Consider the following 25,849-nt stretch of genomic DNA (forward strand, 5'->3'; position numbering starts at 1 on the left):
AAACCTTTGACTGAAAGGCTAGCTCACATTAGCTGATAACTAGCTAGCCAATGTTGTAAAGAAGTTCAGTAAATTCAAACGTTAACTTGTTTTGAGATATATTTTTAACACAAATATGTTAGCTCGTGACCTGAGATTCACTTAAAAATACCTATCTTGAAGGTTGTTGTCGATGGTAGCTGGTAGGCCAGGTAGGATGATGTGCAATAGGCCTAAAACAGCAGAGAATCTTTGCATAACAGAGCTAGCTATATATGGCAGTTTTTGCCTGCAGAATCCGCTTGGATAAGAAAAACTCAAATAGATTGTAACTTGTATGGGCACTGTACAGTAAACAAAACAAAGACAACAGTTTTAATATTGATCATTGTAATAAAGTGCTGTATTTAATAACTAGGTTATGCATCCACGTTTGTTAGTTAAATTGCCAGTAAAAGTCACAATATAGGCCTAGTTCAGGAGAGATTGGCACAATTCGTGGGAGAATCAAGTTCATGTTATCCAGTCAGCATACGATGTCGATGTGCCAGAGCTGACTTCAATAGCTGATCTGGGTGCGTAACAAGGATGGGCATATTGGGTGGAGAGCTGATTTATGCCCCATGTTGTCATGTGTAAGAATCTGGAGGGGGCCTGGTCCAGGATGGAGGTGATCTCTGACCCCTGAAGCAGACAGCTGGTTGGCCCCAGAGTGACCTCACAGTCCAGCCTGCTCAGTACTGGCAGGCTGAAAGGAACATGGCATGTTGACATCTCGTCTATATGATTGGTAGGTGGCTGAAGGCCAGTGCTTGGGATTTTGGGCTGCTGTGTGTATTTCCACAACACTTGCCTTGATGGTGATCCACACAAGCAAGTGGATCCATCTTGTGGGTGAATGGGGAAATATTCTACGGTCCGGTAAGGCAGCCTAGCAGCAGCAGCCATGAGTGCCTGTGGATGTCTACAGGACGTGTGTTTCTCACTCCACTGTTCGTTCGGGACAAGGCCCTCCAATCCGGCATGGTCAGGGCCCTCCTTGAATACAGCACTGCCTCCTCTATAGACTAACTTCATATGGTCCCTGGAGAAAAAGCAGATGTTATATAGGGACCAAGAAACATCTGAAATGGCAAACAATGAGACAAGGATATGATGGTATGAGTCCCTATATCCAAAGAAAACAATCAGCAACAATTATGCCACTGATGAACGGTTAAAGGAACAGTTCACCCAAATTACAAAATGACAAAATGGTTTCTTCACCTTAACAGCAATCCATGATTTGGTTTAGTTTCCCTGGCACTGTTTCCAGAGTTTGAGCATTTGTGGCAAAAATCCCATCCAAGTACTGGTATCGATATTAGCATTTTTCAGGCATCGTGTCCAAAAGTATCTCAAATTGATTGTGAAGCTCAACAAAGTCACTTATAGATGATTTTAACATGATGCGGCAAAAATGCTAATATCGATACCAGGACTTGCTTATACCTATTCCTTTAACATGCTTATACCTATTGACTGAGACTAGAAGCTTGTGCCCACACACAATGGTGCTTACCCGAACTCTGACTCTTTGACTGTATGTGACCCCCTTGAGTCACAAGGGGGCTCTATCTGCAAGGTTTTTATTTGATGTGTGGTGAAAGAACCAGCAGATATAGGGAACTTCCCCACGGAACAATGGCCCTCCAAACCAAGTGGAAGAACAGGACCTTCTATCATGGCCAAGATCCCATCTAAAACTGGAGTGAGGAGGAAGTCTTCTCCATCCATGGGTATGTATGGAGCCAATGAGTCCAGGTCCAGCTCACATAGTTCCTGCAGGGAGGAAATATGCAATTATAAAAGGGATTGAAAAAGTCCACCATTGATGCTACCAATTTCAGCCCAGGTTTTACCCGTGAGCAAAGAGAAATGCCAACTTACAGAGAGTGAGTTCATGTTCATTTGATCCTCTAGGTTGAGCTCTGCATATCCCTCATAGGTTTGGATCTCATTGTTGTGTTCTAGATCAGATTGGGAGGAACGTAACAATTCAATGCCACAAGTCTCTTAACACCTCTTCGGTTAGATGCAAATAATCGTCAGCTAAAGGGATAGACCTGGAGTTGGTATTTTTGTGTTGCGTAGATGAACAGCTGTCTCTGCTGCAGGATAGGCCTCATTCTGCAGGGTGGGCCCCACCTCAAGTTCAGAGTAACAGGGCCTCAGTAGCGGTTCTGTTTGCTGCAGTGAGAACACTATCTCTGATAGCTCCACCTCACTGTGGTGAGACAACGAGATAGGGCCAACGGAAAAAGGACAGAAGATAGCTTTACACCAGATACGGTACATACAACTTGGTAGCACAAGGAACAAGGGATTTTACTTGTAAACAGCTGAATAGATATCTAGTCTAACCAACTTCTTATCCACACAGTCTTGGTAAGAGTTGTCATTCTGTCACGTCCTGACCAGTATAAGGTTAATTGGTATTGTAGTTTGGTCAGGATGTGGCAGAGGGTATTCGTTTTATGTGGTTCGGGGTGGTGTGTTTTGTTGAAGGGGCATTTGGTTTAAGTATTCCGGGGTTTTTGGGCACTGTTTGGTTTTCAGGTATTCTATGATTTGTCTAGTATGTCTGCTTCTATGTTTGGTTAATTGGGGTTGGGACTCTCAGTTGAAGGCAGGTGTTGTCTATCTGCCTTTGATTGAGAGTCCCATATATGAGGGTGTGTTTGTGTTTGTTATTGGTGGGTGATTGTTCTGTGTTGAGCCTATGCTTTGCCAGACTGTTGGTTGTTCGTTCATTCTCGTGGTTTGTTATTTTGAAAATAAATAAACGTCAAGATGAGCCTGCACTTACCTGCTGCGTTTTGGTCCTCCTTCACCGACAACTGTGACACATTCATTAGATGCTTTCATTGGACCCCGACATCACTTCTCACCTTAGAATGTAGTTGATGCAGACAACACTTTGGGGCTGCCCAGTCTGGTTGTTGTACACCACCGATGCATCTGTCTCTGCCCACACATAACCACCACCTTTCAGCAGCAGACGGTACCTGCCTATGGTAGCCTGTCCCTTAGAGAGCACTGTCCCAGACACATGATCACATATCAATTTAACATGGCCATAACATACTAGTGATATTAACAATATTTATATACACCTGATGATTCGAGGTAACTCACAGCTCTGGTGTGCTTTGTGAATGTGCTGGCAGTCAGATGTGTGGTAATACTGATACACAGACTGGCCCAGAAGTTCTGTTTCTGTATATCCAGTCAGCTCCTTGACACTAGAAACAAAATCAGATGAAAAACAGTATGAAAAGTATTATGTAATATGCTTGTATTACTCGTCTCGTTTCATTAGCGTCACCAGATGAGTGAGTTAGTGACTGTACCCTGAATGGCAGTAGGTGAACCTCATGTCCGGGCGATGTCCGCTCAGGAAGGTCTTGTGATTCAAGCTGGCATCCCTGATGATGCATTGTGAGATGGGTAAGGGTCGGCACAATAGGACAAGACAGGCTGACTCTGGAAGGTGAGATTGTTTCTTAATCCCAACGCAGTGAATCACCTGTGTGTGTGTGTGTGAGGGACAGAGAGAAAAGAGAAAGTGAAGTGTGCATTTCTACAACAGAGAAGAATAAAACTCAACATGTTAACACTCTGCTTTAAACTAGCATGAAGTACTGACCTTCAACATGTTAACACTCTGCTTTAAACTAGCATGAAGTACTGACCTTCAACATGTTAACACTCTGCTTTAAACTAGCATGAAGTACTGACCTTCAACATGTTAACACTCTGCTTTAAACTAGCATGAAGTACTGACCTTCCAACATGTGTGTCTTTGTTTGACAGCTCGACCCTGAGAGGTCAGAGTGCTCTTCACACGAAGGAGGAAGTCACACTGCTGTTGTCTCTCAGTAGCTGATAGAAAGACACGATACAGAAGATAAACAATATGCCTCTTTGCTAACTAATATCTTGTTTAAAATATGTGAAGTCCCCTTTACCTATCATTTTTGAGAGGATATCTCTGACTTCCCTCTGGTCACAGTGGTGCATGAAGTCAAACAGACTCCTACCAATCAGATCCATCTACATGTGAAATAAAATAATTTGTTGTTTCTAAAAATATTTTTTGTCATCCATCCATTTTGCCTTCAGTTCCAGTACAATATGAACACTCAACATACAGTTGAAGTCAGAAGTTTACATACACCTTAGCCAAATACATTTAAACTCCGTTTTTCACAATTCCTGACATTTAATCCTAGTAAAAATTGTCTTAGGATCACCACTTTATTTTAAGAATGTGAAATGTCAGAATAATAGTAGAGAGAATAACTTATTTCAGCTTTTATTTCTTTCATCACATTCCCAGTGGGTCAGAAGTTTACATACACTCAATTAGTATTTGGTAGCATTGCTTTTAAAATTGTTTAACTTGGGTCAAATGTTTTGGGTAGCCTTCCACAACTTTCCCACAATAAGTTGGGTGAATTTTGGCCCATTCCTCATGACAGAGCTGGTGTAACGGAGTCAGGTTTGTAGGCCTCTTTGCTCGCACACACTTTTTCAGTTCTGCCCACAAATGTTCTATAGGATGGAGGTCAGGGCTTTGTGATGGCCACTCCAATACCTTGACTTTGTTGTCCTTAAAACCTCTTGGGGCTAGGTGGGACGCTAGCGTGCCACCCGTGGTGCACTCCATCAACAGCAGGTGCATTTCAAGAGCGGCAAATTTGAATCCAAATAAATGTCAAAATTCAAATTTTTCAAAAATACAACTATTTTACACCATTTGAAAGATAAACATCTCCTTAATCTAACCACGTTTTACGATTTCAAAAAGGTTTTACGGCGAAAGCATAAATTTAGAGTATGTTAGGACAGTACATTTACAAGAGTTGTGTGTAATGTTTTGTCAAGTCAAAGACAGGGTCACCAAAACCATAAAACCAGCTAAGATGATGCACTAACCTTTTACAATCTCCATCAGATGACACTCCTAGGACATTATGTTAGACAATGCATGCATTTTTAGTTCTATCAAGCTCATATTTATATCCAAAAACAGCGTTTTACTATGGCATTGATGTTGAGGAAATCGTTTCCCTCCAATAACCGGCAGTCAAGTCAGCGTAACAAATTAAATAATTAAAATTAGAAAACATTGGTAAAATATTATATTGTCATTTAAAGAATTATAGATTTACATCTCTTGAACGCAATCAACTTGCCAGATTTAAAAATAACCTTACTGGGAAATCACACTTTGCAATAATCTGAGCACTGCGCCCAGAAAAATACGCGTTGCGATACAGACTAGACGTCATGTTGGGGAGATCTAAAATCGAAAATACTATGTAAATAATCCATTACCTTTGATTCTCTTCATCAGATGTCACTTCCAGGTATCACAGGTCCATAACGAATGTAGTTTTGTTCAAAAAAGCTCATCATTTATGTCCAAAAATCTCCGTCTCGTTAGCACATGAAGTAAGCCAGCCGGACTTCTCGTCATGAACGAGGGGAAAAAATATATTTCCGTTCGTTCAAACATGTCAAACGTTGTATAGCATAAATCATTAGGGCCTTTTTAACCAGAACATGAATAATATTCAAGGTGGACGAATGCATACTCTTTTATAACGTATTGGAACGAGGGTACCCAACATGAACTCGCGCGCCAGGTGTCTAATGGGACATCATCGTTCCATGGCTCTTGTTCGGTCAGATCTCCCTCCAGAAGACTCAAAACACTTTGTAAAGGCTGGTGACATCTAGTGGAAGCAATAGGAAGTGCCAAAATATTCCTAAACCCCTGTGTTTTTCAATGGGATAGGTTTAAAGTCAATACAACACATCAGGTATCCACTTCCTGTCAGAAAATGTCTCAGGGTTTTGCCTGCCAAATGAGTTCTGTTATACTCACAGACACCATTCAAACAGTTTTGGAAACTTTAGAGTGTTTTCTATCCATATATAATAAGTATATGCATATTCTAGTTACTGGGTAGGATTAGTAACCAGATTAAATCGGGTACATTTTTTTTATCCAGACGTGCAAATGCTGCCCCCTAGACCCAACAGGTTAAGTCATTTTGCTACAACTTTGGAAGTATGATTGGGGTCATTGTCCATTTGGAAGACCCATTTGCGACCAAGCTTTAACTTCCTGACTGATGTCTTGAGATGTTGCTTCAATATATCCACATAATTTTCCACCCTCATGATGCCATCCATTTTGTGAAGTGCACCAGTCCCTCCTGCAGCAAAGTACCCCCACAACATGATGCTGCCACCCCCGTGCTTCACGGTTGGGATGGTGTTCTTCGTCTTGCAAGCGTCCCCCTTTTGCCTCCAAACATAACGATGGTCATTATGGCCAAACAGTTCTATTTTTGTTTCATCAGACCAGAGGACATTTCTCCAAAAAGTACGATCTTTGTCCCCATGTGAAGTTGCAAACCGTAGTCTGGCTTTTTTACGCCGATTTTGGAGCAGTGGCTTCTTCCTTGCTGAGCGGCCTATCAGGTTATGTCGATATAGGACTCGTTTTACTGTGGATATAGATACTTTTGTACCTGTTTCCTCCAGCATCTTCACAAGGTCCTTTGCTGTTGTTCTGGGATTGAATTGCACTTTTCGCACCAAAGTACGTTCATCTCTAGGTGATAGAACGCGTCTCCTTCCTGAGTGGTATGACGGCTGCGTGGTCCCATGGTGTTTATACTTGCGTACTATGTTTTGTACAGATGAACCATGGCGTTTGGAAATTGCTCCCAAGGATGAACCAGACTTGTGGAGGTCTACAATTTTTTTTCTGAGGTCTTGGCTGATTTCTTTTGATTTTCCCATGATGTCAAGCAAAGAGACACTGAGTTTGAAGGTAGGCCTTGAAATACATCCACAGGTACACCTCCAATTGACTCAAATTATGTCAATTAGCCTATCAGAAGCTTCTAAAGCCATGACATCATTTTCTGGAATTTTCCACGCTGTTTAAAGGCACAGCCAACTTAGTGTATGTAAACTTCTGACCCACTGGAATTGTGATACAGTGAATTATAAGTGAAATAATCTGTCTGTAAACAATTGTTGGAAAAATTACTTGTGTCATGCACAAAGTAGATGTCCTAACCGACTTGCCAAAACTATAGTTTGTTAACAAGAAATTTGTGGAGTGGTTGAAAAACGAGTTTTAATGACTCCAACCTAAGTGTAGGTAAACTTCCGACTTCAACTGTATGTTCATATACTGAACAAAAAATATAAACGCAACATGTAAAGTGTTGGTCCCATGTTTCATAAACTGAAATTAAAGATCCCAGAAATGTTCCATATGCTCAAAAAACGTATTTCTCTCAAATCTGGTGCACAAATTTGTTTACATCCCTGTTAGTGAGAATTTCTCCTTTGACAAGATAAACCATTCACCTGACGTGTGTGGCATATCAAGAAGCTGATTAAACAGCATGATCATTACACAGGTGCACCTTGTAATGGGGACAATAAAAGGCCACTCTAAAATGTGCAGTTTTGTCACACAACACAATGCCACAGATGTCTCAATTTTGAAGGAGCGTGCAATTGGAATGCTGCCTGCAGGAATGTCCACCAGAGATGTTGCCAGAGAATTTAATGTTCATTACTCTTCCATAAGCTGTTTTAGAGAATTTGGCAGTACATCCAACCGGCCTCACAACCGCAGACCACGTGTAACGACGCCAGCTCCACATCCGGCTTTTTTACCTGCGGGATCGTCTGAGACCAGCCACCCGGACAGCTGATGAAACTGAGAAGTACAGTGCCTTGCAAATGTATTCATCCCCCTTGCCATTTTTCCTATTTTGCTGCATTTCCACCTGTAATTTAAATGTATTTTTATTTGGAAATCATGTAATGGACGTACACAAAATAGTCCAAATTGGTGAAGTGAAATTAAAAAAAGAACTTGTTACCCCCAATTTTTTTTTTTACTGAAAAGTGGTGCGTGCATATGTATTCACCCCCTTTGCTATAAAGCCCCTAAATAAAATCTGGTGCAACCAATTACCTTCAATTAATCTGTTAAATAAAGTCCACCTGTGTGCAATCTAAGTGTCACATAATCTGTCACATGATCTCATTATATATACACCTGTTCTGAACGGCCCCAGAGTCTGCAACACCACTAAGCAAGGGGCACCACCAAGCAAGCAGCACCACAAAGACCAAGGAGCTCCATGAAGACCAAGGAGCTCACCAAACAGGTCAGGGACAAAGTTGTGGAGAAGTACAGATCAGAGTTAGGTTATAAAAAAATATCAGAAACTTTGAACATCCCACAGAGCACCATTAAATCCATTATTAAAAGAAATGGAAAGAATATGGCACCACAACAAACCTGCCAAGAGAGGGCCACCCACCAAAACTCACGGACCAGGCAAGGAGGGCATTAATCAGAGAGGTAACAAAGAGACTTGTAGTTGTATTGCTGCAAAAGGTTGCTCTACAAAGTATTGATTTTGGGGGGGGGAGTGAATAGTTATGCACGCTTACATTTTCTGTTTCTTTGTCTTGTTTCTTGTTTGTTTCACAAAAAATATTTAGCATCTTCAAAGTGGTAGGCATGTTGTGTAAATCTAATGATACAAACCTCCCAAAAATCAATTTTAATTCCAGGTTGTAAGGCAACAAAATAGGAAAAATGCCAAAGGGGGCAAGCCACTGTCTGTAATAAAGCCCTTTTGTGGGGAAAAACTCATTCTGATTGGGTGGGCCTATACCCTCCCAGGCCCACCCATTTCTACGCCCCTGCCCAGTCATGTGAAATTAGGGCCTAATGAATTTATTTAAATTGACTGATTTCCTTATATGAATTGTAACTCTGTAAAATCATTGAAATTGTTGCATGTTGTGTTTATATTTTTGTTCAGTATAATATGACTGTACCTGGTTGATGCCAGTGTGTGTCCTTATGTCCCTTGTAGTGAAGATAACCTGGCCGTTCTGAGACAACAAGAGCATGAAACCCCCAACAGCAGACTCCAGCACTGTCTCCACAGAGAAAATCCCAGCCATTGGGTATCGGCCTAAATAACACAGAGGACAATGCCTTCTACTATATTTCTAAACCCTTGAACACTCTAAAAGCCTTGTCATTCAAACGCCCAACAGAATGTTGTTACCGTGCATGGTGAAGTGGACTGTGTCAGAGCAGACCCTGGTCTCTGGTGTGACATTGTCTCGATGGTCTAGCAGCGCTCTCAGACGCAGGTACTCCAGTGTGAGTCTGACGATAGAAGCCTTGTCTATGTGGCCAGTCAGACCAGAGGGCAGAGGTAGCCATGCTGCCAGCTCCCCAAACAAACGGCTCTCTCTCTCCCTCCTGCTCTTAGCTGCAACACGGGACTGGGCCCGCAGCCGCTCCGTACTCACCCTGTGGTACAAGCAGTGTCATACCATTAAGAGAGAACATTTCTGAAAATATTATGCAGTTGAGAGGAATGTGGAAAGAGAACTATGGAGAGAGATGGGAAGTGAAGGGGCCTAAGAAGCAGGGGTTGGAACAGGTTCAGGGAACAGAACAGAAAACTGGAATATAAATACATTTTTCAAGGAACAGAAACAGAACTTGGAATGAAAGTGATCCATACTGTTCTGGAACTGAACCATTATTTTTAAAAGCATGGGAACTGGTTAATGGCTTTCTTTTACATTCCAGGCATTTTTTTCTCGTCCCACAACAAAACGCAACAAAGCTCCTATGCAAAGCCCTCACTCTGTCACTCAGAAACTTATGCCCCGTTTACGTGACATATTTAATCTTTAATCTTCACGGAGTCTTGCCCCGCGACTGAAAAGTGTAGTTTGTAATTCAAGCTGGAGGAGAGCCTGTCTCTTGTCATAGATCACTTTTTTGTTGTTGTTGAAGATTGCAAAATATGATCTGTTCATTCAAGACAGGATAAATATATTGTTTCCGGTAATAATGAAACAGATTTTGTTTAGTTACTTTTTCCTCAATTGTTTCTCTAAATTTATAACAAGTTAAGCTAGCTTGCACTGTAGAGCAGCTGGCTAAAATCTAGGCTAGGTTAAAGATACCACCGTAGCTAGCAACCTCCACCTAATAATTATAATAAAAAACAAACATCATTGCAATAAACTTAAACAGGAGGCAATAGTCATATAATACACATTGGCTGTTAACACATTACCAATAGTACTTCTAGGTGATAGGGTGACCAGACGTCCCCGTTTTCCGGGGACAGTCCCCGTTTTTGGTGGCCTGTCCCCGGAAATGTCCCCGTTTTTAACAGTGCATTAAAAACAGACTGCAAAGTGAAATAATATTTTACGTGGCAAGAAAGACCGGGCAGCAGAGCCTACCAGTTGACTTCTCAATCGCGTTGTGCTTGTTTCGTCCAGCAGAGGAGGCTGCTCGCTATAGCAGCTTCATTCACTCTTCTTTTACTAACTACTTGCTCTCACTAGTTTTAGAGAAAACTGCTGTGGAAAACTCGGCCAGAAGCTAGCAAGTATCAAGTATAGATAGATGATCTGATCTATAAGGTTTTAAATAGGTTATGTTAGCTAACATTAGCTATGTCGACTAAGTTATCTAGCTAGGTTAGCTAGCTACTGTCATGGTAGCTAGGTTAAAAAAAGTTCACATGTAAACATGTAGTGGACGGGCTATTTTGAAAATATGATTATATTAAATGAATGCACAATTAATTATGAGAATATTTATTTGTAGATTACAATTTTAATGATTTGGCATTATAATATGTAGTGTGAAAATATATTTTGACATTTTCATGGATAACATTAGCATAATGTTTTCTGTTAGTGGAGAGGAGGAGGACTGGATAGGAAGAAGAGTGAAAGAGAGATAGCCTGACAATTTATTATTCCAACCAATGTTTTTTAGATAAAACACAAAAATGAGGCAAGCAATGGGAATCTGTTAACCAAAGTATTTTATCTAATAGTGTACTATTTATTATTAAATATTAGAGAGGAAGGAGAAGGAAAATTAAGGGAGTAAAAAGAGTGAAGTGAGGAGAGTGTATAAGAGTGAGGTGGAAAGTTAAAGAGGAGAAAGATTGTAGCAGAAGAAAAAGTTTAAGAGAGTAAGAAGAGCAGACCGAAGAGGTACAATGGCTCTTTCCAAGAAACGGAATGAATGATATATGGACAGCAGCAAGAAATAGGTTCACTGTTCCTATGCTTATTGTGAAGGACAAACTTCAACCTCCCCTGCCAGGATTTCATGGAGAAGCTGGCCAAAGACAGAGCAATCCTGAAGAAGATACATTCTTATGAGAAGTTTTATTTTTTATTTATTTTTAATTCACCTTTATTTAACCAGGTAGGCAAGTTGAGAACAAGTTCTCATTTACAATTGTGACCTGGCCAAGATAAAGCAAAGCAGTTCGACACATACAACAACAGAGTTACACATGGAGTAAAACAAACATACAGTCAATAATACAGTAGAAAAATAAGTCTTTATACAATGTGAGCAAATGAGGTGAGATAAGGGAGGTAAAGGCAAAAAAAGCCATGGTGGCAAAGTAAATACAATATAGCAAGTAAAACACTGGAATGGTAGATTTGTAGTGAAAGAAAGTGCAAAGTAGAAATAGAAATAATGGGGTGCAAAGGAGCTAAATAAATAAATACAGTAGGGGAAGAGGTAGTTGTTTGGGCTAAATTATAGATGCAATACCTCGATACCTCAAGACAAGCTAGCTTGATAGTTAGTGAAACGGTGTGCCTCCCACCTGCTGTGTACCGGAGTCCTCCTTAGGACTAGCTAGCACACAGTGTCTTTTGCTCCCGCCTGCCGAACACCTGCCATCGTTAACAGAATGTGCGAGAACAATTCCCGACGGGTGGGGGCGAAGGACACTGTTTACTGGTGTATGGCTAGCTAGCTACCGTTGTCGCCCCCGCCCCTTCTTCTGTGTGGTTTATCAGTGGCTGGCATCTAACGTTATTGTGCACTAACACCACCTACTGTACTGGAGCGGCTCCGCCTCCCGCCTGTCCTACTTAGAAATTGGTGAATAGAAGCAATATGAGAGGTTCCTGCAGATGAAGGGGGGAGGGGAAGGGTCCTCCCCCCTCAGAAGATAGGGAGGGATATTTTTAATTAGCTAGAGATTCATGGATTAACTTCTTCACTGCTAGTTATGGATAATATAGGCGTATTTATTAGAGGTCGACCGATTAATCGGAATGGCCGATTAATTAGGGCCGATTTCAAGTTTTCATACCAATCGGAAATCGGTATTTTTGGACGCCGATTTGGCAGATTTTTATTTTTTTATATATATTTTTTTAGACCTTTATTTAACTAGGCAAGTCAGTTAAGAACACATTCTCATTTTCAACGACGGCCTAGGAACGGTGGGTTAACTGCCTTGTTCAGGGGCAGAATGACAGATTTTTACCTTGTCAGCTCAGGGATTCAATCTTCCAACCTTACGGTTAACTAGTCCAACGCTCTAACTACCTGCTTTACATTGCACTCCACGAAGAGCCTGCCTGTTACGCGAATGCAGTAAGAAGCTAAGGTAAGTTGCTAGCTAGCATTAAACTTATCTTATAAAAAACAATCAGTCAATCATAATCACTAGTTAACTACACATGGTTGATGATATTACTAGTTTATCTAGCCTGTCCTGCGTTGCATATAATCGCTTAGGTACACATTGCTCCAACCATAAACATCAATGCCTTTCTTAAAATCGTTGCGAACTGTGAAGACTATTTCTTCCTAACAAAGACAGCCGACTTCGCCAAACGGGGATGATTTAACAAAAGCGCATTTGCGAAAAAAGCACAATCGTTGCACGACTGTACCTAACCATAAACATCAATGCCTTTATTAAAATCAATACACAGAAGTATATATTTTTAAACCTGCATATTTAGCTAAATGAAATTCAGGTTAGCAGGCAATATTAACCAGGTGGAATTGTGTCATTTTGCGTTCATTGCACGCAGTCAGGGTATATGCAACACTTTGGGTAATTTGTCAGAATTTTACATAATTATGACATGACACTGAAGGTTGTGCAATGTAACAGGAATAACGTTATGTTTTCGAGATGATAGTTTCCGGATTCGACCATATTAATGACCTAAGGCTCGTGTTTCTGTGTGTTATTATGTTATAATTAAGTCTATGATTTGATAGAGCAGTCTGACTGAGCGGTGGTAGGCAGCAGCAGGCTCGTAAGCATTCATTCAAACAGCACTTTCGTGCGTTTTGCCAGCAGCCCTTCGCAATGCATTGCGCTGTTTATGACTTCAAGCCTATCAACTCCCAAGATGAGGTTGGTGTAACCGATGTGAAATGGCTAGCTAGTTAGCCGGGTGCACGCTAATAGCATTTCAAACGTCACTCGCTCTGAGACTTGGAGTAGTTTTTTCCCTTCCTCTACATGGGTAACGCTGCTCCGAGGGTGGCTGTTGTCGATGTGTTCCTGGTTCGAGCCCAGGTAGGAGCGAGGAGAGGGACGGAAGCTATACTGTTACACTGGCAATACTAAAGTGCCTATAAGAACATCCAATAGTCAAAGGTATATGAAATACAAATCGTATAGAGAGAAATAGTCCTATAATTCCTATAATAACTACAACCTAAAACATCTTACCTGGGAATATTGAAGACTCATGTTAAAAGGAACCACCAGCTTTCATATGTTCTCATGTTCTGAGCAAGGAACTTAAACGTTAGCTTTTTTACATGGCACATATTGCACTTTTACTTTCTTCTCCAACACTTTGTTTTTGCATTATTTAAATCAAATTGAACATGTCTCCTTATTTATTTGAGGCTAAATTGATTTTGTTGATGTATTATATTTAGTTAAAATAAGTGTTCATTCAGTATTGTTGTAATTGTCATTATTACAAATAAATACATTTTAAAAAATCGACCGATTAATCGGCATCGACCCTTTTTTGGCCCTCCAATAATCGGCATCGGGATCGGCGTTGAAAAATCATAATCGGTCGACCTCTAGTATTTATCCCGTTTCACCTTGGATTTATTAACTAGAAAAAGGTAAGACATGTTTTTAATTCTGGTGCCCCTCTGCACTCACACAAATGTATGAGCTAGCTAGCTCACGCTTGTTAGTTATCTAGCTAGCTCAAAGGACAAAAGTTCCTACACAGAAGCCGCTCCTCCTAGGTATAATTCTGTGGACGTTATTCAGATAATGCATGACGTAAGATGCCCAGCGCTTCAAGCCTCCTCAAACAACCCTCTCACGCTCTTTCCCTACCCACAAAATTTCAGTCGCATCTTGCGTCAATAGTTAGGCTACACTTGTCTGTCCATCACGCATGTAAACACCTAGGTTGCTTGCTCTGTCCGCACTGATTGGTGAAGTCATTTAATGAGCTAAATGTAAAAACTGTAGATTTCACAGGTTCAGAAAGGAACAATATAAAACGGTACATTTTTGGGGTTCGAACCGGTTCAGAACTTTATTTTGCTGGTCGGAACAGTGGAACGAAACAAAAGAAAAAAGTGGTTCTGTTCACAACAAAATTATTGGAAAATAATTGTTTCCAACCCCTGCTAGGGAGAAACAAAAACAATGAGGGGATGTTTACATAACACTACAGTTTCCATGACATACATTCTATAGTTATCAAGCCCAAATCACTGATATCTCTTTGCCAGAGCGAAGCTAAGAGTGTGAACCTCCTGAGGAGATAAAGGGCGACTTTCAGCCATGGGAGGCAACAACATCACAGCTACGTCATGCTAGCTTATCACAACCAGTCTTGGTTGTCTGCTTCCAGAGATACAGCAACTAACTACTACGCTGTAGCATATCTGGTATAGTTTACTCTTGCAAAATGTCCTGAAGTGCATTAGAAATGTACAGGATTGTTTTGATCATATACAGTCAGGTCCATAATTATTGGCACCCTTGATAAAGATGAGGGGAAAAAAGTAAAGTATAAAATTAAATAACGAAATAATACAAATACTGAGCTATATTGTATGAAACAAAAAAAGGGGGAATTATCTTATTTTATACTAATAAAGCTGCTCAGAGAAAGAGGTTTTGTTTAACAAGTAATCAAGTCTGGAGACTGGGGTAGCCATTTCAAAATGTTGATTTTGTGGTCAATTAACCATTTCTTTGTGAATTTGATGTGTGCTTGGGGTTATTGTCTTGCTGCCAATAGTCAGCCTCCTGGCAGAGGCAACCAGGTTGTGGTATAAAATGTCCGGGTACTTGGTAATGTTCATGATGCTGTTGACCTTAACAAGGGCCACAGGACCAGTAGAAGCAAAATAGCCCCATCAAGGGTGCCAATAATTATGGACCTGACAGTATATGATCAAAACAATCCTGTACATTTCTAATGCAAATACACTATGTTTTGTCAGTTAGTGATCAGTTAGTGCTAAATCCACTCCTGACTTTCCCATGTCTAAAATAAAAACCTTAGTAAAGTGGTGTTTGTTTTTGTTTATTAGAGTAATTCATTAGAGAAGTAACTCACCTGCTTCTCTTCTGGCCATTAATTCTGTCCTTCTGTCTCTTTGTTTTATGGAGCTTTTGATCACAAGCATCTTCCAGAGAATTTCCTAAATGAGGAAACATTATGAATGGACACTTGCTAGTAATCACAGACACATGCCAGTCATGCGGTCAACAAGCATTTCGTCCCACTTGTACTTTTGGAGGTTGAACTAGAACAGGTTCCTGAACCAATGTCCAGTGGCAAGTCATTCATCTTTCTCCTGAGACTCCTCCTCTTTTGGACATGCCACCTCCCACCAGGGAGGGTCTCTCATCCACTTTGTTTACAAACAATCTCCTTTGGGCACAGAACTATCAGTTAATGACCATTTACCAAATGTGTTAGAGTAGAAGAAATGAACATGGTAGCATTTATCAATACATTAGTGGATTGTATCGTGAAGTAGATGTTTATCCTTTCTTAAAGTGAAATCTAAAACTAAATACTAACTTGCTTAATGGTATTTTCTTTGAAATGTTGTCTTAGCCATGAGGTGATGGAGTAGGGTAAAGTTGGCACAGACATTGACCAACCCTAATTTTTGTGTGTTAAAAACATTTAGCAGGATATCTGGCAGGATTCCTGGTCCTAAACTGTGGCGCCAGTTGCATGCCTTATGCTGTAAACACTTCCTCCACCCACCCCACACACAAGGGCACAGACATACACATTATCTGCCTAAGGTTGTGCAAGTGAAGTAAACACATACTAAGTAAACATTATAAACTGGCTGGTTCGAGCCATGAATGCTGATTGGCTGACAGCCGTGGTATATCAGACCGAATACCACAAATATGACAAAACATTTATTTTTACTGCTCTAATTATGTTGGTAACCCGTTTATAATAGCAATAAGGCATCTCGGGTGTTTGTGGTTAATGGCCAATATAGCACGGCTGAGGGCTGTATCCAGGCACTCCACGTTGCGCGTAAGAACAGTCCTTAGCTGTGTTATATTAGCCATATACCACACTTCCTCGTGCCTTATTGCTTAAGCATACTATAAAAAAGACACACTTATATAATTAACACAGACCACTAGACATCAAGGGCTGTTACAGTGTCTTTCCTTTATATCCAATCAACTTGTTAAAACAGAATTTATTCCAAAGGGATAAACTACGGCCCTGTTAGTAGATACAATGGCTCAAAAAGGTTTCATAAAAGTGGCCAATTTATACAAGGCTGTCATCTCTAAGTTGTTTAAATCAATACTCAATTTGACAGATGTAATACATACACAAGCTGCTTTCCACTTTCTTTTTCTTTGGTTGTCCACTGAATGGAGTCTCTTCTCACACTGGATGCTTCATGATCAAGGAGGAGCACTTCAGTCTCATCCCGTACAACAGGTTTTGATAAAGGCAGTGATTAAATAAGCCATCTCCATCTGTTCTTTCTTTCCTTTCTTCTGCTTATTTCATCACGTCTTGAAACTGTTCATTATCCTTGGGATGTACCGTGAAGTACAATGTAAGTCCAGATGGGTCCATTATGAGTGTACCCTGGTTATCCAGAAATCTGCAGGGACAAGTGAAGTAGTCATATAAAGAACATAGAATATAGAACATAAAATATAGAACATAGACGTCTCCATCCATCTCTATTCCGCATCCAGAGAACTACTGCATTTCTGTCGCTGTCTTTCTCTGTCAATCTGCGGCAGTGTGCAGAGGCAGTTGGAAGCTCGGCTTTCTACCATTCCAAAAAGATGTCAGGTAGTGGTGATTAATGGAGAGTGTCTTCCTGTGGTCAGCTTGGTTAGCATGCCTCAGTTTCCGTCCAACGTGGTGCACAACCCATAAAGCCGGATCTCTTTTATTGAGACTGGACCCCTGATACTTGTAGGTGATTCCATACACTGAATGCAAGGGCATGAGTCTTAGACAAGAGTAAGAAATATGTCAATAGCCTGGGGACAAGGGAAGCCAATCAAGCTGGTAGGACCACTTGAACAATATGCCTTCAACTAATGAGAGCAGCAGAATAAATTATGAGGGGTAAAACAGCTCTACAGCTCATAGGCCTGAGGTGCTAAAGCTGTTACAACAGGTACTGACCTATTGCACTGGTCACAGACCATGCTCGGGTCATCCACTGGTTGGCCATGTAAAGTTATTGGCATCTGGAGCTGATGCAGTGTTTGTAGGATGGGAGGACGTGATGCCCCACACTGCAAAATCGCCTGGCGCCATAACCGCCCAGGCCCGGAATAAACACAGAAACGGCATGACGGATGGGTATCGTGCCACCCTCGCTTCTATAACAAGTCACCTAGGGACCAGTCTGAGGGCTACCAGTCACGGTTCTCTCTTATCAGCATCCAACAACTAGCTAACAGAAAGCAACACAACGGAATGTTCCTAGGCAGAAAGTAACCCATGGAAAAGGCAGTCATCTATGACAAAAATACCTACTGTCATCATGAGAGAGAGAAAAGAACGACCACTTCATGAGCAGGCAAACCTGTGTTTAAAAGAGTATATTTGAGCAAACCTGTGTTTAAAAGAGTATATTTGAAGACCCTGAAGGCATGTTGTCCTCCATACTGACGTGATGTCAACTGTACCAGTGAGTGGGATGAATGAGGTAGGGAGTAGGAGAGCATCAAATTCCAGCTGAGGAGAATTGGAGGTGCACTCTTAGAAAAAAAAAGGTGCTATCTAGAACCTAAAAAGGTTCTTCCGCTGTCCCCATAGGATACACCTTCGACGAGCCCTTTTGGGTTCCATGTAAAAATCCTTTCCACAAAGGGTTCTACATGGAACCCAAAAGGGTTCTACCTGGAACCGAAAGGGCTCTCATATGGAGACAGCTGGAAGAACCCTTTTGGAACCCTTTTTTTCTAAGAGTGTAGATCAGAGACTTGGGTGGTCAAGGTGTGGTTCAAGAGTTGATTTTGGGTCATTTCCTGTTTATGGATGCTCTTTTGAGAGTTTTTATTACATTGTGAAAATAGAATCAAGAAAGGAGGCGTTGTAGTCTGCAATGTGATACAGGGAAAATACAACAAATGATGAAAAGTTATCAGGAAAATGCTGCAAAGAACATAATGTACTGTATGTCAATCTTTATAAAAGCAACACTACAGTATACACTATAGTTCACCAGCTTTGTGTCTCTGCATGACATTTTATCACACTAGCTCAAGATAGTATGGTCTGATTAAATTGTGGTCTACAGATGTAGGATCTTAATTTGAGGAGTTTAATCCTGCAGCAACAGGAAATTTGAATTATTGTGTGGATTATAAAAATGTACATTTGTGTAGGGTTTGATACATTATTGTTAGAGCAAATAAAGTCTGAAATGTTAAAGTGGAAATTACAAACTTTAGAACCCTTTTTAAACCTTGAATACACAACAAGTTAGCCTTTTCTGAAGTGCAGGAAATGTTCTTGCAACAACAGGGTCACCGCATTAAGATCCTACACCTGCATGTTTCCGTGTCAAAGCCCTACCACAGACTTCCTTCTGGTGCCTGTACCCTTTTTCAGCAGAAAAAAGACAGATGATGTAGCTGATGAATTCTGCCAACTTAATTGAAGCTTAAGTAGTGAAACTGACACTAACTGGAACTTTAAAAAAATGTACATACATTTTGTTTTTTACACAGGAACTTCTCATTTGCTTCAAGTTAATCAGTTTTTATTTATTTCACCTTTATTTAACCAGGTAGGCTAGTTGAGAACAAGTTCTCATTTACAACTGCGACCTGGCCAAGATAAAGCATAGCAATTCGACACATACAACAACACAGAGTTACACATGGAATAAACAAAACATACAGTCAATAATACAGTAGAAAAGAAAACAAAGTCTATATACAGTGTGTGCAAATTAGGTAAGTTAAGGCAATAAATAGGCCATGGTTGCGAAGTAATTACAATATAGCAATTAAACACTGGAATGGTAGATGTGCAGAAGATGAATGTGCAAGTATCACCACAATGCATATTTATAGACAGCCTACTTTAAATTCAAAAGGATATACTATACTAAATGTTTGTTTTTACTAACTTTTGATTGTTAACAAACATTGGATTAAGTGTTATTTATAATCTAATTATGTACAAAGCTTCTGTGTTTATCGCTTACCTATTGGCTGTTAATGAATGTGCATAGTTCATTTACTTTATAGTTGTAGATTAATAATGGTCTGTACAATCCCCCGGCAATGTTCTTTTCTGTAGTTTGTTTTTCTGTGTTTTTCATAGATTTAAGGACGTGGCCAGTGGAACAGGAAATGTAACACACCTACCATGGCTGTTTTAAAAAAAAGTGAAAAAAGAGGAAGATAAAAGAGGAAGTCACTGAGCAGCTATACACAAATACATTAGCGTATAGCTAGTTATGTTCATTGCCACTGTCATCCATTTTGACATGAAGATGGTTGGAAGCTGGTTGTTTCTCCTCATCTTTCTCCAAGGATATGAGGCTCACTCCACCCCCAGTAAGATTGTCTTGTTGGAATAATGATGCTACACCTGTGCCATTTATTTTAATGTTAATTTATTCAACTTGTTTAAGAACTTGTGCTACGGCAACACATCCGGCCAATGTGCCCTCAACTTTTGATACTGTTTTTAATCTTGGAGAATCTTTGGAGGATTTATGATCATTTTTACATGTTACGTGTTAATAAGACAGTGAGGTTTAGATTGTCTTCTGATAATTTGATCGTGTACTCTCATGTTGATGGATGGTTTCCGCTCAGTTGACATTTGTCTTGAATTATTCTTCAATGTTTACATAAGTGTGTCAGCAAAATATATATATATATTTTTTTCCCCCCCAGATATTAATAATTGTTTTAGACTATGACATATAGTATTCTATGTTCAGGAAATATAACCGTTACATTTCAAAAACTCAAGTTTTTGGTTGAACTATATTTATTGAATTGATGTACATCGACTTACATGGTATGTAATGTAATTACATAATGCCAATTTAATTACCCTTCTGTTTCTTTGGGAGTCATCAAATAATAAACAAATTACACTTTATACCAGGTATTATAGCAATTTACTTGATCAAACTATTACATAACTTCCTAGAAACACAATGTGCCATTTCTATTGCTGCTGCGACACCAAAAGTCCCCTGCTAGTCTGAGATTGACGTCAACTACTTTGTGGTTTCCTGTAACATGGCCATCCATCTTGTCTCATACATTCACATACTGATAAAATGATTCATTTAATTCAATGTGATGGTGGAAAAGTACTCTAGTCATGATATGCATGAAGGTATAGACCCTTAACATATGTTATCTGATTTGTCTCTTAAAAAACTGTAAACATCCAATGTAATTATGCAACTCATCTTGATATCATACCACAGCTCCCCTTTAAAGGATTCGGTGTCATATTAGAAACAGATTTTCAATTTCTGTTCCTTTTTTTCCAGATGTAAACTGCCTGATCATTAATCTGGATTATGTCAACTGCATCTGGAGTGAACAGAGGATCCCAGAGGTCAACTTCACCTTTTTCAGCAACAGGTTAGTGCAATGTGATGGGTGTTGAGGTCTTTGTCCAAAATGCTTGCCGTGCATCACTGTGATGTGGTGCCACACATTGGTGGTGGTTGAGGTGAGTGAGTTTTCCCCATACAATGAAAGGTACTTTGAGACTCTATATGAATTCATATATTATTGTTATTACACTCCTTACCATATGTATTTGTGGACAGTGAAGCTACCATTTTAAATGTGGCTCTAAACTCCAGCATTTTTTATTTTAGAACAAATGTTTCATATGAGGTGACAGTACAGAATTACACATTTTATTTGAGGGTATGTTCATACTGTATCTTTTTTTTTACCATTTACAAATGAACACTTTATGTACAGGTAACTGCCAAAATAATTAAAACACATGAGTAAATGAGGGATACAAAGTATATTGAAAGCAGGTACTTCCACACAGGTGTGGTTCCTGAGTTAATTAAGCAATTAACATCCCATCATGCTTAGGATCATGTATAAAATGCTGGGCAGGGCATTATTTTGACCATTATTTTGGCTACCATGGTTATGCCCCAATATGATGAAAATACCCTCATCCACAGGGCACAAGTCACTGAATGGTTTGATGAGCATGAAAACAATGTAAACCATATTTCATGGCCATCTCAGTCACCAGACCTCAATCCAATTGAACACTTATAGGAAATTCTGAAGTGGCAAATGAGACAGTGTTTTCTACCACCATCAACAAAACACCAAATGATGGAATTTCTCGTGGAAGAATGTTGCCACATCCCTCCAATAGAGTTCTAGATACTTGTAGAATCTATGCCGAGGTGCATTAAAGTTGTTCTGGCTCGTGATGGCCCAATGCCCTATTAAGACACTTTATGTTGGTGTTTCCTTTATTTTGGTCGTTACATGTATCTAGTACCCCCATTTGAAGAAATTTGGACAAATTCAATTGGAGTGTATTAAAGTAGTCAGAAGTTCAGTATTTGGTCTCATATTCCTAGCACTCAATGACCACATCAACCTTGTAACTCTACAAACTCGTTGAATGCATTTTCATTTTGTTTTGGTTGTATTTCGTATTATATTTAGCCCAATAAGAACTGAATGGTGAATAATGTATTATGTCATTTTGGAGTAACTTTTATTGTAATTAAGAATAGAAGATGTTTCCGAACACTTCTACATTAATGTGGATACTATGATGATTATGGATAATCATGAATCCTGAATAATGATGAGTGAGAAAGGTAGAGGCACAAAGCTCATACCCCCTAAAAAATGCTTACCTCCCTTGTTATTGGTAATGGTGAGAGGTTAGTATGTTTTGTAGCTTCTATAACCTTCTCACTCATCACTATTCATGATTTATTTTCTTAATCATGGCATTATCAGGATTCATTTAGAAGTGTTCAGAAACATCTTATCACAGAAAGAAAATGACTCCAGTCATCATTCACCATTCAGTTGCTAGTAGGCCAAATATACCTCAAAACAACCAAAACGTTTGTACAGTCACTTTGACTACTATAATGCTTAAGTTCATTTACCCAAATACTTATGACTTCTTCAAATATGGGGACTCGATACATAAAATGCTTTCATTTCTAAACTGTAAAATACATACATTATGTTTGAAAATCCCCTTGAATAAAAATTGACATTCTGTACTGTTGCCTCATAGGAAACATCTCAAATCCAAAATATTGGAGTATAGAGCCCAAAACATGTATAATTGCTTCACTATCAGAATACATATGGAGGGGAGTGTATCTCTGTCAAATCTTGAATATCCGTACTTTGGTACTAATTCTCATCCATCATTTTCACATGGAATGTGTTTAGGTTCATCAAAGGGAATATGGAGGAGTGCACAACATATCTCCAGGAGAAGAGTTATGCTGTGGGATGTAGACTGTCCTATGACAAGTCTGACAGGTTTAGAACACTGACAACCAAGCTGGTCCATCAGAACAACAGTTATGTGCAGATGCATAACCTGAAAAGCATGGGTATGTTCTTTTTCTCAATCAAATCAGAACCCTACATACAGAACAGCATGTAACATGAAGAGCAATAGTCGTCTTACTTTAGGCTTTTTAACGTGTGTTTTTCCTATTTCAATCTTCATTTGATGTGTCGTTAACATTTGACCCTCCTTAACGCTTTTTCTAGTGAAGCTTTACCCGCCTGTCAACCTGTCAGTTGAGATGAACAAAGACCCAGAGCTGAATCTGTACTGGAACAACAGCAAGAACACCGCCTGCATTGAGAGTGAAGTTCGCTACAGAATAAACAGCGACAAGTGGAAGGTGGGCATGGGTCAGGACTCAGGAGTTGGACCACTGTTTGGACACTGTAGCCTACTGGTCATTTTTCAACAAAATACTGGACAAATGTTTGAAAAAACTCTCTCTCTCCTCCACTCTCTCTTTGTTCCTTTCTTCAGACATCTACTCCAAGCAAGGAACAGAAGTATGCTGTGGCTTTCCCCTTAAAGAGCAGTCGATATGAGTTTCAAGTGAGAGCACGAGTAAACAACATGTGTGGCGAGTCCAACTTCTGGAGTGAATGGAGTCAGCCCATTCAATGGGATTCCATGAATGGAAATAACATCACAGGTAAATACATACAAAATCTCTGCTTTGCTTTATGGTTATAAAGTTGTGCTCAGACTTCTGTCAGGACTTTGTCATGTCAAGTTTTCTCTTTGGCCTAGACATATCTGGCAGCTCAATGTCTGTGTGGAAGCCAGTGCTGTCATTAGTGGGTACCATGACACTCTTGATATTGGCCTGCATGCTGGTCTACAGGGAAAGGTGGGTTTGCCAACAGAAGTTAACACCACACTTAGGCCCCTAATAAAGACTAAAATCAAGGGGTATAGTTTACATTATAAAAAATCAAAGTCTCCTCCATTCTTCCTCTGAAAAAAAGTGATACTCTGATTCTGAACTGAACCTCTCTCTTTGTAGAGAACGACTGAGATTCATCCTCATCCCCATTGTGCCTAATCCAGGCAAGAACCTAGATGACAATGTAGAGGTAATATTTATCCCTGGTCCCATGCATTGCACTTCATTATAATCTTTGTTTCTCTATTACTGTTATCTACAGTGTAAATCCCATCTTATATCTCACATATTACATGTAACCTTTACCTTTAAAGGCCTGGCTTCCCATCTCCAAAGCCATGTGCTTCCAGCCTAACTTCACTGAGCTTGCCTGTCCTGTTCGTGAGTACAGTCTGGTTCCCCAAACTGGCAGTGTCAGTGAATCTGAGAGCAACTTCTCCATCCTAACAGACCAGTCAGATTGCCTCTCCACATGCTCCTCCTCAGCTTCCACTTTTCCTGTCACAAGTGAAAATGAACAAGCTGGTATTGAGTGAGACTTACAAAGGCTGCATTCTAATTACCCTTCTCCCCTAGGTGTGCACTTGCTTGCTCCCCCTCATTGATAATATGTATTAGATTGGTGTATGCAAGGGCTAAAGGGAGTTTCTATCATATTTGTTTTCGAATTTTAACATATGAACATCCTTAATATTACGGCACCCAATCTGTAAGAAATGCAAGCATTTTTGTTTGATGTTCAACCACTTGAAAGATTTTAAAATGCATCGATTTTTGAGAGAGAATAAAACGTAAAATGCACTGAACATTGCAATAATGGCATACCCTCCTTCTATTGCAAGAAAAAAAGCTGTTAATTACACAAACTGACCACATACAATATAGTAGCGTTATGAGCTAGGCTACTTAGCGTGCATGTCTAAAATGTTTCTAATAATGTCATATAAAAAAAATGATATCTATAGCATATACAAGCTAATGAAAAAATGATCTTAGCAGCTGAAAAGATGGGCACAGGGTTAAACATGGTTGGAATTGATTGTGTTCAGCTGACAGTTTTAATATTATGAACAATCCCTTGTGAAATTGAAATTGTACTATTGCACACTGTATCTCGTTGGAATAGAGTGAGCATCTGACATGTTGAATATTAGCCTATACTTTTATTAAAATGGTATCTTATACTAGCTTGTATTTACATTTATTAGGGATACCCACTGCTCTTCCTGGGGTCCAAACACATTAAGGCACTTACATTACATATAAAACAAAAGATAAAGTAGTACAAAAGATAAAACAGTACATCATACAACATTATTACACCGCTGCATATCTACAATACAAAATGTATAATATCACCATACAACAATATTACAATGTACGTGTGTGGAGAGAGCGTGTGCTAGCGCTTGTATGCGTGTGTCTGTACCTTTGTGTATATGTCTTCACAGTCCCCGCTGTTCCATAAGGTATATTTTAATCTGTTTTTTAAAATCTGATTGTAATATTATTTTCTTTAAATTTTGTTTCCAAGCGGGGGCTACTGCTATAAAAATTACTATAGGCTGTTTGCCTATTTCCTCTGAAATACATATGATAAACGTTGCCTCCTAATGTTGCATGATATCCTGTAATCCTACCAGTGGTGACCTGTCATTCAGTGCAGATGCCCCACCTGTTTTGAGTCATATCAGTTTGCAAACAATGTAAAAAAAAAATAACATAGTCATTGAGATAATAAAGCTGCAGACAAACATGGTCTCTTTTTTTGCTTTCTTGAGTAACATGCTGACCACACCGCTCTTGTCGCGTGCGCGAGCTTTGCAAAATAATTTTACACATACATGTTATTCAATCATTGAACCCACACTGCTCGCGCGAGTCAATGAGTGTCTGCGTAGCCGGGCGATAAAATAGAACTTGGTTCTATTTGTGACACTTGATGCGCTGCAAGTCCCACCTCTCCCATCTCCT

The 25,849-nt window shown here is 39.8% G+C and overlaps 2 protein-coding genes across 4 annotated transcripts; one reads left to right on the forward strand and one right to left on the reverse strand.

Moving 5' to 3' along the window:
• Window positions 1-352: 352 nt before the first annotated feature.
• On the reverse strand, window positions 353-19,797 carry hif1al2 (hypoxia inducible factor 1 subunit alpha, like 2). Of its 3 annotated transcripts, none has more exons than XM_045690116.1 (14): window positions 19,634-19,797; window positions 16,776-17,056; window positions 15,514-15,598; window positions 9,153-9,403; window positions 8,917-9,056; window positions 3,990-4,074; window positions 3,806-3,903; window positions 3,372-3,547; window positions 3,157-3,263; window positions 2,910-3,057; window positions 2,085-2,245; window positions 1,909-1,988; window positions 1,541-1,800; window positions 353-1,063 (listed from the first exon to the last, which is right to left on the reverse strand). In XM_045690116.1, exons 4-14 carry the CDS (start codon window positions 9,157-9,159, stop codon window positions 493-495), a joined length of 1,833 nt encoding a protein of 610 aa, XP_045546072.1. In that variant the 5' UTR covers window positions 9,160-9,403; window positions 15,514-15,598; window positions 16,776-17,056; window positions 19,634-19,797; the 3' UTR covers window positions 353-492. The 3 variants fall into 3 exon arrangements, with proteins under 3 accessions (XP_045546072.1, XP_045546073.1, XP_013984964.2); XM_045690117.1 differs by having other exon boundaries at window positions 19,670-19,778; XM_014129489.2 differs by lacking the exons at window positions 16,776-17,056; window positions 19,634-19,797 and having other exon boundaries at window positions 15,514-16,029.
• On the forward strand, window positions 19,736-25,629 carry LOC106563690 (cytokine receptor common subunit gamma). The gene is made up of 8 exons (XM_014129493.2): window positions 19,736-19,988; window positions 20,948-21,041; window positions 22,866-23,032; window positions 23,196-23,332; window positions 23,470-23,641; window positions 23,740-23,839; window positions 23,996-24,065; window positions 24,190-25,629. The coding sequence occupies exons 1-8, from the start codon at window positions 19,889-19,891 to the stop codon at window positions 24,409-24,411; spliced, it is 1,062 nt and encodes a 353-aa protein (XP_013984968.2). The 5' UTR covers window positions 19,736-19,888; the 3' UTR covers window positions 24,412-25,629.
• The last annotated feature ends 220 nt before the right edge of the window (window positions 25,630-25,849 follow it).

The sequence above is a fragment of the Salmo salar genome, chromosome ssa11 (genome assembly GCF_905237065.1).
Source record: "Salmo salar chromosome ssa11, Ssal_v3.1, whole genome shotgun sequence".
NCBI lineage: Eukaryota > Metazoa > Chordata > Actinopteri > Salmoniformes > Salmonidae > Salmo > Salmo salar.

Excerpts from the sequence above, each read along its gene's own strand:
- hif1al2 (XM_014129489.2), bottom strand. The coding sequence starts at position 15,614 with ATGTTTCCTCATTTAGGAAATTCTCTGGAAGATGCTTGTGATCAAAAG. Across the intron at positions 9,057-9,152 it reads AGTCCACTTCACCATGCACG|GCCGATACCCAATGGCTGGG; the intron begins GTAACAACATTC and ends TGTGTTATTTAG. Across the intron at positions 4,075-8,916 it reads CACACACTGGCATCAACCAG|ATGGATCTGATTGGTAGGAG; the intron begins GTACAGTCATAT and ends TTTCACATGTAG.
- LOC106563690 (XM_014129493.2), top strand. The coding sequence starts at position 19,889 with ATGTTCATTGCCACTGTCATCCATTTTGACATGAAGATGGTTGGAAGC. Across the intron at positions 23,642-23,739 it reads GAATGGAAATAACATCACAG|ACATATCTGGCAGCTCAATG; the intron begins GTAAATACATAC and ends TCTTTGGCCTAG. Across the intron at positions 24,066-24,189 it reads ACCTAGATGACAATGTAGAG|GCCTGGCTTCCCATCTCCAA; the intron begins GTAATATTTATC and ends TTACCTTTAAAG.